Below are 11,230 nucleotides of genomic sequence, written 5' to 3'. Positions count from 1 at the left end.
ATATTTATGTTTTTTTATAAATCTCGTGATATTTTAAAAATCTCGAAAAACAGTTTTAAACTTTCAGGCAATTTCTCACGATATTATCGGGAAATATTTGTGGGTCTGCCTAACCCCAGCTTGCCTTTCAATAAAAAGGATGCTTCAAGTTAAGCCGTTTCGTACCCCTTGTACACTATCTTTAATGGAAAACTGCACAAAAATTAACGTGTCCCGTATCCTTCTTTTCGTGTCCAAAAAGAGGCTACAAGGAAGCGAGGAGATTTTTAGGGCAAACTAACGTACCTGTGTCAAAAAGGTAACCAGTACCATCGAGACTTGTTTTTCAAACTCACCATAGGGTCAAGTCACCATTTCCCCAAAAAGAAAAGTAAGACAAAAAAAAGTGGAAAAAACCAAACTAAATTCGCTCTCCGTGATTCGTGCGATGTTTATAAAGCGTCCCTGAGTGCGATGTAATATATATTTTTTATGTAATATATATTTTTCAGCTTGACCATTGCTTGACTTCGGGACGATCTTGGTCGGAGAAGATGATCGATTGGTGTTTGGCTATTTTGGGGAATTAGATATTAGGTATGAATGGTTTATTTGATTTGATCAAGTCATTGAGATGATCCTGCACGGTGGTCCATTTTTGAAGAAAAAAGGGAAAGAATTGATGAAATGGTAACTATCTTTCCTTTTTGAACGATTTTGGTGAGTTAGAAATGGTTTCCCTAAGATGGTGTCAGTTGGATTCCGGTAAGGATGGGCTTGGAATCTAATCTGGAGGGGAGTGATGCATGTCACTGATTCAGTTGGTGGTATGGAGTTCAAGAACGAGAAGCTCGTGAGGTAACATTTTTCGCGAATTCTTGGTATGGTGAATTATTTCTTGTTAGCATTCGACTTCTTTGTTGAACGGATTCATCGATTAATTGGTTTTTTTTAATTAGGATTTTATTTGGTTTTTGGTTGAATCATGCAATTTAGTGGATTTCGTTACTTGAATTCGAGTTCGATTCGTGTTACGAAATGTTTTCGTGCAATTCTGTGTGAGTGTGAGCTATGGTGGGTTTTCTTGCTATCAGATTTTATCCTTCTGAGAAGAATTCTAGGCTCTCTTGGGAGAAAGATGATGCACTACGCAAAGCAAGAGTTAAATCTTTTGATATGGCAGCTCCATTCCTGAAATCGGGGGGTTTCGGTCACTTTGGTGGATCTTCATCCGCCGCCAAATCGAAGGTCTTCGCCGAGGACCACGAGCCATGGAGGCGGCGGATTTTAGATCCCGGCAGCGAGCATGTTCTGATGTGGAACCACATTTTCCTTATGTCGTGTTTGGTAGCTCTGTTCCTCGATCCCTTGTACTTCTACCTTCCATCGATCGGAACACTGTCGCCGTGCATGAAAACGGATTTGAATCTAGGCATTGTTGTAACCATCTTCAGAACAATTGCAGACATATTCTACTTCTTGCACATGCTGATCAAGTTCCGAACTGCGTATGTAGCACCAAGCTCGCGCGTGTTTGGCAGGGGTGAACTTGTCATGGATCCTAAGAAAATTGCCATGAGATATTTGAAATCTGATTTCCTTATAGACCTTGTTGCAACTTTGCCCCTTCCTCAGGTATGATTTCTAGAGCTTTATGCAAGAAACGCGGTTTGGTTATTGGGTTCTCTTTGATTTTACTTGGTTCATTGTGCATAGAAATGTTGGGAGTATTTCAATCATACAGTTGACAGTGGCATGCTCTCTGTGTGAGTGTATAAGACTATGGGTACTCTGTTTTGGCTTCTCTTTAGTACATAATGTGCAAATAATTTGAAAACCTGGCTATACGTTTGGAGTTCTCTTTTTTCCTTGGCTAGAACATTCAGATAGTATTGTTACTTATTTTATTTTGTTCATCTTCTATCTTTTGCGGTATGTGGTAGTTGGATATATTGTTTTCGACCTGCTGGCCTTGGTCCTCAACTTTGATCTCTCCTGGTTTGGGAGCTTACCTAATTGGCCTTAATCAGGGGCGGAGCCAGGATTCTAAACTAGGGTGGGCACAAACACAAAGTAAAAAAAAAAATTACTAACAAACTATACTAACAATATGTTTTTAAAAACCCAAATCAAAACCGGCATAAATTATGTATTTATGCTAATTGATAAAAAACTCTAATATTCTAATGAAATCAAATCACACAATATTCATGGATTCATGCCTAATGGTAATTAAAAAAAAAACCTAAAACCATAAATTAAACATTTATATCATTCTAAAAAAATCAAAACCCTAATACTACAATCATCATAAATTATGCAATTATGATAATTAATGAAAAATCCTAATATTCTAACCAAAATCACATCATGAATATTCATGGATTCACTCCTAATGATAATTAAAAAAAAACATGGAAAATCCTAAAAACATAAACTAAACATTTATGTCATTCTAAAAAAATAAAAGCAAAACCATAATTCAAACATCATAAATTATGTATTTATGATTAATTAATAAAAACCCCTAATTTTCTAACCAAAATCAAATCAATAATATTCATGGAGTCGTGCCCAAAGGTAATTAAAACACACACGCAAAAACCCTAAAACCATAAACTAAATATTTGTCATACTAAAAAAAACCAAATAAAAACCTTAAATCCTAACAAACATCATTCATAGATATACTAATTGAAAAAAAACCCTAAATAAATATTTATATCATTTGAAAAATCAAAATAAAAGACATAAATTCGAACAAAAATTAAAGATTTAAGGGTTTGATAACCAAAATCAAGCATTTATTAATAGAATCATGCTTAATGATAATTAAAAAGAAAGTAGCAGATAAAAAACCCTAAAGCCTTAATTGTATATTTATGTCATTTGAAAAATCCAAATCAATGCCTCAAATCCTAAAAGAAATCATAGATTTATGTTAAATAAAAAAGAACAAATAAAACCACAAAATCAAGCATTCATTATTCATACCTAATGCTAATTCAAAAGAAAAACACAAAAACCTTAAAAACCTAATTAAACATTCATCTATTTCAAAAAATAGCTAAATAAAAAAGCTAAACCCTAACAATACATTATGCTAATTGAAAAAAAACTAAAACCCCTAAAATCAAAACCCTTAAAATCAAGACCCTATCAAGCATTAAAAAAAATAAATTAGAAAGAACAAGAAGGTGACCCAACCACCAGAGTCAGGGGCGTGCCGGAGAGGCCGCTAGATGGCCAGAAGCTATCCAACAAAGTTTCATGAGAGTGAGAGGACCTCAGGGCAGGGGCATGCACGCTGACATTGCCACTAGTGCTGCTGGATGGCGGATGGACGCTGAAAGTGCAGGGCTTCAGGGGGGCACGAGAGAGAGAGAGAGAGAGAGAGAGAGAGAGAGAGAGAGAGAGAGAGAGAGAGAGAGAGAGAGAGAGAGAGAGTTGGGGTTAGAGGGGGAGGGGCATGGGTCGAGTATGAGTGTGCCCACCCTAACCGGAATCTTCCATTGGCGAAGTTTTCGGATCAAGGTGGGCACGTGCCCACCCTGGCTTGAACGTGGCTTCGTCCTTGGCCTTAATGGAGCATGCTCACATAATCATGTTGTATGTTGTTATATACAGAAAATGAGTTACATGTTATGTTTGCACATTATGTGGGAAAAGGTGGAAGCATGACATATTTTATACAAAATTTAAACTGAATTATATATTTTGCAATAATTAGAACTGTTCAAAATTTGAAGATGACCATCAATATGCATTGCCTCGTCTACATGGAGTCATCCTTGATATTTGAAGATAAATATTGTGAAAAAGTGATCTTAATATTGTTAAAATACGTAATCTCCTTTTTTGTTTAGTTATTGTCAGAAATATCAACCTGCAAGAGTTAAAGATGAGGTAAAGAGAGAAGAGAGGAGTCGGCGGCAATAGGGTTTTCCCTTTTCTTTTGTTATTTATAAGTGTTGTACAAGGTATAACATTACACAAGAAATAAAGTTAAATTACAAACATGCCACCACCCACGCATCCCGAGGTGGATCCTTGGAATGTGATGCGGGTCGAATCCATGATCCAAACTAACAACCTCCCTCAAGTTGAGTATGGTCTTTGATCATGCTCAACTTGTCTTTGAGTGCCCAAAACTGATGAGTGGATAATCCCTTGGTAAAAATGTCAGCAACTTGCATATCTGACCGAACATATGCAGGTTCGATTTCTTTTTCTTCCACCTTTTGTCTAACAAAGTGTTGATCGATCTCGATATGCTTCGTGCGACAATGAAGGATGGGATTGAAGGCAATATTAATAGCACTCTGATTATCGCAAAGAAACATAGAGGACGAGATCGATTCTTGTAATTCTTGCAGTAGGTGTGTCACCCATGTAACATCGGCTGTTCCTGCTGCCATTGCACGATACTCTGCTTCAGTACTAGATCGTGCCACTGCCTTTTGCTTCTTGCTACTCCATGTTACAATATTATTGCCGATAAGAATGCAATACTCCGTTACTGATCTGCGCTCGTCAGGATCACCAGCCCAATCCGCGTCTGTGTAGGTGAATAGTCGATGCCCTGACGTATAAGTTGTGTCCTTGGTATACATCAAGCCATCTCCAATCGTACCCTTTAAATACCGAAGGATCCTTTTTACTCCTTCCATATGTACATCTGTAGGAGCATGCATAAACTGTGAAGCCTGATTGACAGAGTATGCTATGTCAGGCCTAGTGAATGTTAAGTATTGTAACATCCCTACAACTCGACGATATAAAGTAGGATCATGATAAGTAATGCCTTCTTTAGCACTTAGCTTATGATTTAGAAGGCAAGGTGTGCTAATTGGTTTACAATTCTCCATCCCTGTAGCAAGTAAAATATCAATGGTGTACTTATGTTGGCTCAATGTAATAGTCTCATGTCGACTATCAACTTCTACACTCAGAAAATATCGCAAGGGACCCGAGTCTTTCATCTTGAATTTAGCCATCATCATAGACTTAACCCAAGATATGTGATCCTCATCACTCCCGGTAATAATGATGTCATCAACATATATAAGCACCCAAACAATAGCTGAATCACTTTTGAATATAAACAATGAATGGTCTAGAACACTTTTAGTAAACCCATGATGCTGGATCTCCGTGGAAAAACTTTCAAACCAAGATCGAGAAGCTTGTTTCAGGCCATAAAGAGAGCGTCGAAGTTTACATACCCAATTTGATAAATCATGCATGTTATAACCAGGTGGCTGCTCCATGTAAACTTCTTCCTTTAGTTCACCATGCAGAAAAGCATTTTTAACATCAAGTTGGCTGAGTGACCATCCATGTTGTAACGCCAATGCAATGATAATCCTGACGGTGCCCAATTTTACTACTGGACTGAACGTGTCATCGTAGTCCTGCCCATACTGCTGTGTGAAGCCTCGTGCAACCAGACGAGCCTTATAGCGCTCAACACTGCCATCCGGTTTGTGCTTGATCTTGTACACCCATTTGGATCCTACAACATTCTTGTTATCTGGCCTTGGTACAATTTCCCATGTGTTGCATTTATGCAATGCTTCCATTTTCTCATTCATCGCCTCTACCTAGGCACGGGAATGTACAACCTCATGAAAGGAGGAGGGTTCTGTTTCTTTGGACACTCTAGTTAGAAATGTTTGAAAATCCAAAGAGAAATTGTTATAACTTACCCAGTGATCTATAGGATGTCTAATCCGAGTGGAACGTCGTAGAGGAGTCTCATCATTAATTGGATGAACTCTACGAGAATAAACAAGACCAGAAAAACGTGAGGATGTTGTTGTAGGGGGAATGTCTTTCATATGCGGTTCCACATCAAAAGTATAGGGTTCATTGTCTGTCGATAAAGATAAATCCTCATAAGGCAACGAGTCATATAAAAGTGAGCCACTGAGCCAAGGATCATAACTATCCTGTGTATCTGTGGAAGATGAACCTAGAGTGTCAAAGTTTTCATCATCAAAAACAACATTTCTAGATACCCGAATTTTGCCTGTATGAGGATCATAACACCTGTATCCCTTATAGTCATCTGCATACCCAAGAAACTTGCACTGTACAGCTCTGTCTTGAAACTTATTTTTCAATGAATAATCAATATGAACATAACATACACAACCAAAAGGATGTAGCTCTTCATATGATGGATGACAATTATAAAGAACAAAATATGGAGAATTATCTTCAAGGATGGTCATGGGCAACCTGTTAATAACGAAAACAACTGTATGAAAGCCTCTGTCCAAAGAGAGAAAGGAATACCCACAGTGTGCATCATGCTCAAGGCTGTCTCAACAATATGCCTGTGTTTTCTCTCAGCTACTCCATTTTGTTGAGGGGTATGAGGGCAAGAAATGTTACGTGTAATGCCATGCTCCTTCAAATATTCACTAAAATCATGGGATATGTATTCTCCCCCCCATCACACTGGAAATATACAACATTGGTATTGAATTGGTTTTGGACTAGTGCATGAAACTGTTTGAACAACTTGAAAACTTCATGTTTGTTTTTCATGAAGTAAATCCAACTAAAACGAGTGTAAGAGTCAAGAAAGAGTACATAGTATTGAGATCCAGAAAGAGAGGCAGTGGGCGCAGGACCCCAAACATCTGAGCATATAATCTCAAAAGGCTTTGTTGGTCTTTTATTGATACTATGAAAAGGAAGTACATGACTTTTGCATAAGTGACAACTTGGACATTTTGACTCTAAACTGACTACGGGTATTAAACCTTTAGCAGACAACTTGTCAAGAAAAACTTGACTACAATGACCCAAACGAAGATGCCATAAGTCTGGCTTATTAAGTTTCAAGACTCTAGATGAAGAACAATGATCTGTAGATCGACTCAAAAATGTTGGGAAGGAAGAAGCCACGGCTACGGAAGACGACGTCTTCAAAGGCACATGAGATTCTTCAAAGACGTACATGTTCTCGCGCCGGTCACCTTTAGCGAGCGTCTTCTTGGTGTGAAGATCCTTAAGATAAACAGAAGGAGTAAATTCAACAGAAGAATTTGTTTCATCAACTAATTTTGACACAGATAGAATATTCTTTTGAATAGCAGGTGTGAGTAAGACATTTGACAAGGGTAATTGAGATTCAGGCAAAGAAAAGGAGACATTTCCAGTGTGAGAGATGGGGTGGTGAGATCCATCTCCTATGACTATAGTGCCATTTCCAGTGTAAGGAGTCAAGTGAGAAAATTTACCTGCATCAGAAGTAACATGTGTTGCTGCCCCTGAATCAATATACCATATACCTTCATCATTTTGGCGCAAGTTCATCTAATTGAAAGTAGTCATAAGGATATTTTGTACGTCCTGTGGAAGAACCTGTCCCTGAGAAGTGCGTGCAAACTGATGAGTTGCCTTCTGGCCTGGCCTACTATCTGGCCTCCCTGTTTTGTTCCGGTTTTGAGGATTGTACCAGCAATTTGCTTTAACATGTCCCCGCTTGTTGCATAGAAAACAAGTAGGAACACGTCCCCCTCGTGGTACACTGCCTGAACCAATACCTCCTCCACCTGGTGTAGGTAGTAATCCTCCTTTGTTCATAGGTGTTCCATTGGGACGAGGAGGAGTAAATAAGACTCCTGTTTGAATAGGCGTATGTGCCATCATCACAGGATGAGCATCATCTGACGCATGTTCCTGATTTAAACTGACCTCATATTGCAAAAGTTTAGATTGAAGATCATCAAAACATGGAAGAACTGAAACAACCTGGAGTGCCGTGCAAAACCTGCGATATTCAGGTCCAAGGCTACCTAATACCTGTTGTACCATATCCTTATCTGATACAGGACTTCCAATTGCAGCTAACTGATCTGTAATCACTTTGACATCCCCCATGAACTCTGTAATGGATTTGTTTCCTTTTCGCATGGATTGGAATTGCCACTTGAGTTGTAAAGCCCGAGATTCGAAAACCTGAGAAAAGGAATGAGCTAGTCCATTCCACAACTCGGCAGCAGATTGATCATCAGAAACAGTTTGTAAAACATGATCAGAAAGTGTGGAAGTTATGTAAGCAACTAATGTCTGATCCCGTTGTACCCATATGTCATAAGCAGGATTGGTGATTCGAAGTTGACTCACCTTCCCATCTTCACCTGTTATTTCTTGCATGATATGTGTAGGTGGGGCGGGTGATCACCCATCTAGATGCCCATAAAGACCATGACTGCGAATAAAGGGCACAATCTGACGTTTCCAAAGTAAGTAGTTATCATGGGATAACTTGTGGGTTATGAGGTGAGTAAGAAAACTGGGGTTCAACTTGGAATCCATGGATTATATGAAGAATGAGATGCCAACTGTACCAACAGTGTATTGAGGAAAAAACAACAATGTTGTGTGCTGAAAATAATATCAGCACACACGTTACACAGAAGAATAGTGGTGTATGAACCAGAAAAATATTGAATGCCGACTGTACTAACAGTGCATTGAGGGAAAAACATCAATGCTGTGTGCTGAAAATAATATAAGCACACACGTTACACAAAAAATGATATCAGCATACACGTTACACAGAAAATGATATCAGCACACACGTTACACAGAAGAATAGTGACGTGCGAACTAGAAGAATATTGAACATAAATGTTTTGGGGAGAAAAACAAAGATTCGGCAGACTGAAAACAGGATGTTAAGCGTGCGTACCAAAAAAATACTGAAAAATGAAAAGAATCGAAAGAGAAACTGGAATGACGTGAAAGAGGATTAAGAAAAAAGAAGAAAGAAGTAAATCTGATTAAAGAAGAGAGACAGAAATAAAACCTACGTCCTTTAGCAGCACGTGCTGGTCCTTAGAGGCCTTCTACATGATTGATTTCCGCGCCTGTGCTCTGATACCATGTCGGAAATATCAACCTGCAAGAGTTAAAGATGACGTAAAGAGAGAAGAGAGAGAAGAGAGGAGTCGGCGGCAATTGGGTTTTCCCTTTTCTTTTGTTATTTATAAGTGTTGTACAGGGTATAACATTACACAAGAAATAAAGTTAAATTACAAACATGCCACTGCCCACGCATCCCGAGGTGGATCCTTGGAATGTGATGCGGGTCGGATCCATGATCCAAACTAACAGTTATGTCTTTTAGTTAGGTTAGGTTAGAATCCAATTAGGATTAGTCTTATTTTTCATTTTTTTGACCTTTTTAGCCATCTCAACTTTCAGCTACTTTTTGACCAAGTCAAAAAGTATATTTCAAAAGGAGTCGTTGGACTCCCAACGGCTCTGGGAGCCCAATGACTCCATCTCTTGCTCTCTTTTGTGTTGTATATATATGGGGTCATTTCCCCCCTATAAAGCATTCTTTTTGTGTGAGTTTCTCCCACTTGAATGAAATATATTTCCTCTTCTCTCTTTGCATACTCTTTTTAAGTATTTTTCTATGAACCCTAGTGGTTCTTGTGAGTGTATGCCATTTATGAACCTTCGTGGTTATTGTGAAGAGATCTTTTGTGAGTATCATATGAAGATTCAATTGTGGATTTCATCTTCTTTCATGGTATGAGAGTTCGGTTGTGATTAAGCAACTCTTATCGGTACATCGGGAAGCGTGCCATTTGAAGGTTGAAAAGAAAAGTGACATTCTTTGAAGTTGTGTTCTTGCAAAAGATTGGAGGAGCACTCGTATTCACTATCCGTGGTGGAGTACATTTTTTTCCTTTATTTCTCTACTTTTCTTGTCCTTTTTTTTTGCCGTTTCAAACTTTGTAAAATGGATGACAATGATAATGTCACCATTAAACCCATTAAACTTAACGATACAAACTATGTTACATGGGCTTCAATTATGAAGCACCTCATATGGGGAAAGGGGTTGTGGGGATTAGTAGATGGTTCCGATTTGGAACCTAAGCTAATTCTTCCAAAAGTTGAAGGAGAGAAGGAAATACCTCTGAGAAGGTTGAAAAAACCAAAGCCATTGCCACCTATGAGAAAAAATGGAAAGAGTGGAGAATGAGACACGCCAAGATTATGTATTGGCTCATAAGTAGTGTTGACATCAAGAAATATTCAAGTCTTGCAAAATTTGAACATGCCAATGATGCTTGGTATTATGTAAGAGAATGTATTTTGTTAAAGATATTGCCCATATATGTAATTTACAAAACCATGTTTGGAATATGATTCAAGGAGACAAAATTATTAGAGAATACTACAATAGCTTGTCCGAACTATGAGAAGAGTTAGCTCTTATTGAACCTAAGTGGCATTGTCCACGAGACATTGAACTCCGCCAAAATCAAATTAATGCGGTGCATTTCTTTCAATTTATCAATGGACTAAGATCGGAGTTTGAATTTACCAAGTCCATTCTTCTTCATCGAGGGAAGGTTCTCTCAATTGAAGACACAATAGAGGAGTTGAGCATGGAGGAGAATAGGCTCAAGAATAGAATCATAAAAAATAATGATGACTCAGTCCTAACCATGTCTAGACCGAGAAATCATGTTCGTACATACAAGCCTCCAAATTATGGGAGGACAAATAATGAGAGAAATGAAAATGAATTTGAAAAAAAGAAAGTCATCTGTTACTATTGTCGAGAACCGGGACATGTACAAACCTACTGTCCGAAATTGAAGAAACCACATGAAAAGAAGGTCGCCTCTATTGGACCATCTCAAGAACCAAATGAACAATCTATTGGAAGCATGTCTTTGACTCAATTGGTGGAAGCACTGCAACTTCTGCTCAAAGGAGCATCTTCGTCTGCTGGAGCCACTACATCTTCCGTAGGCATCTCTTATCCTAGTAAATCTCTTTGGCTTCTTAACTCAGGTGTTTCATTTCATATGACAACAAACGTTGATATGTTATTTGAATGTTATAATTCAAATGGATCAAATGTTTTTACTGCTGATGGTACTGCCTTTGAAATCAAGGGAGTAGAAAATTTTGAAAAAGTTTTTCAAACTCAAATTTTTTTGTTCCACAAGTTAGATATATACCTAAGCTCAAACTAAATCTTTTATCTGTCTCACAATTGTCTGATCATGGATGAAATGTTTCCTTTTCCTCTCGTGGATGTCGAGTGCAGGATCACCAGTCAGTGAAGCTGATTGGGGAAGGCCATAGAAAAGAAGGCTTATACTACATGGATTTTTTGGAAATACCTAAGAAGACATTGTGTTGTAATGTTCAAAAGGTTGACCTAGATCTATGACACAAGAGACTTGGACATCCTAGTGTA

General features: G+C 38.2%; 1 protein-coding gene across 2 annotated transcripts in view; it reads left to right on the top strand.

Moving 5' to 3' along the window:
• The first annotated feature begins 385 nt into the window (after positions 1 to 385).
• Positions 386 to 11,230, top strand: part of LOC149847807 (cyclic nucleotide-gated ion channel 17-like) — a 35,479-nt gene continuing 24,634 nt past the window's right edge. Inside the window, exons 1-2 of one of the 2 annotated variants that reach the window (XM_090001819.1) lie at positions 386 to 837; positions 1,074 to 1,614. In XM_090001819.1, coding sequence (XP_089857945.1) covers positions 782 to 837; positions 1,074 to 1,614 — 597 coding nt within the window. In that variant the 5' untranslated portion in view covers positions 386 to 781. The remainder of the gene's footprint in view (positions 838 to 1,073; positions 1,615 to 11,230) is intronic. The other variant, XM_090001886.1, reaches the window with a different exon arrangement.

This window comes from Nuphar pumila, chromosome 1 (genome assembly GCF_984573655.1).
Source record: "Nuphar pumila chromosome 1, dmNupPumi1.hap1.1, whole genome shotgun sequence".
NCBI classification, from domain to species: Eukaryota; Viridiplantae; Streptophyta; class Magnoliopsida; order Nymphaeales; family Nymphaeaceae; genus Nuphar; species Nuphar pumila.
Note: the sequence above shows the minus strand (reverse complement) of the source record. Positions and strands in the feature narration are given on the sequence as shown.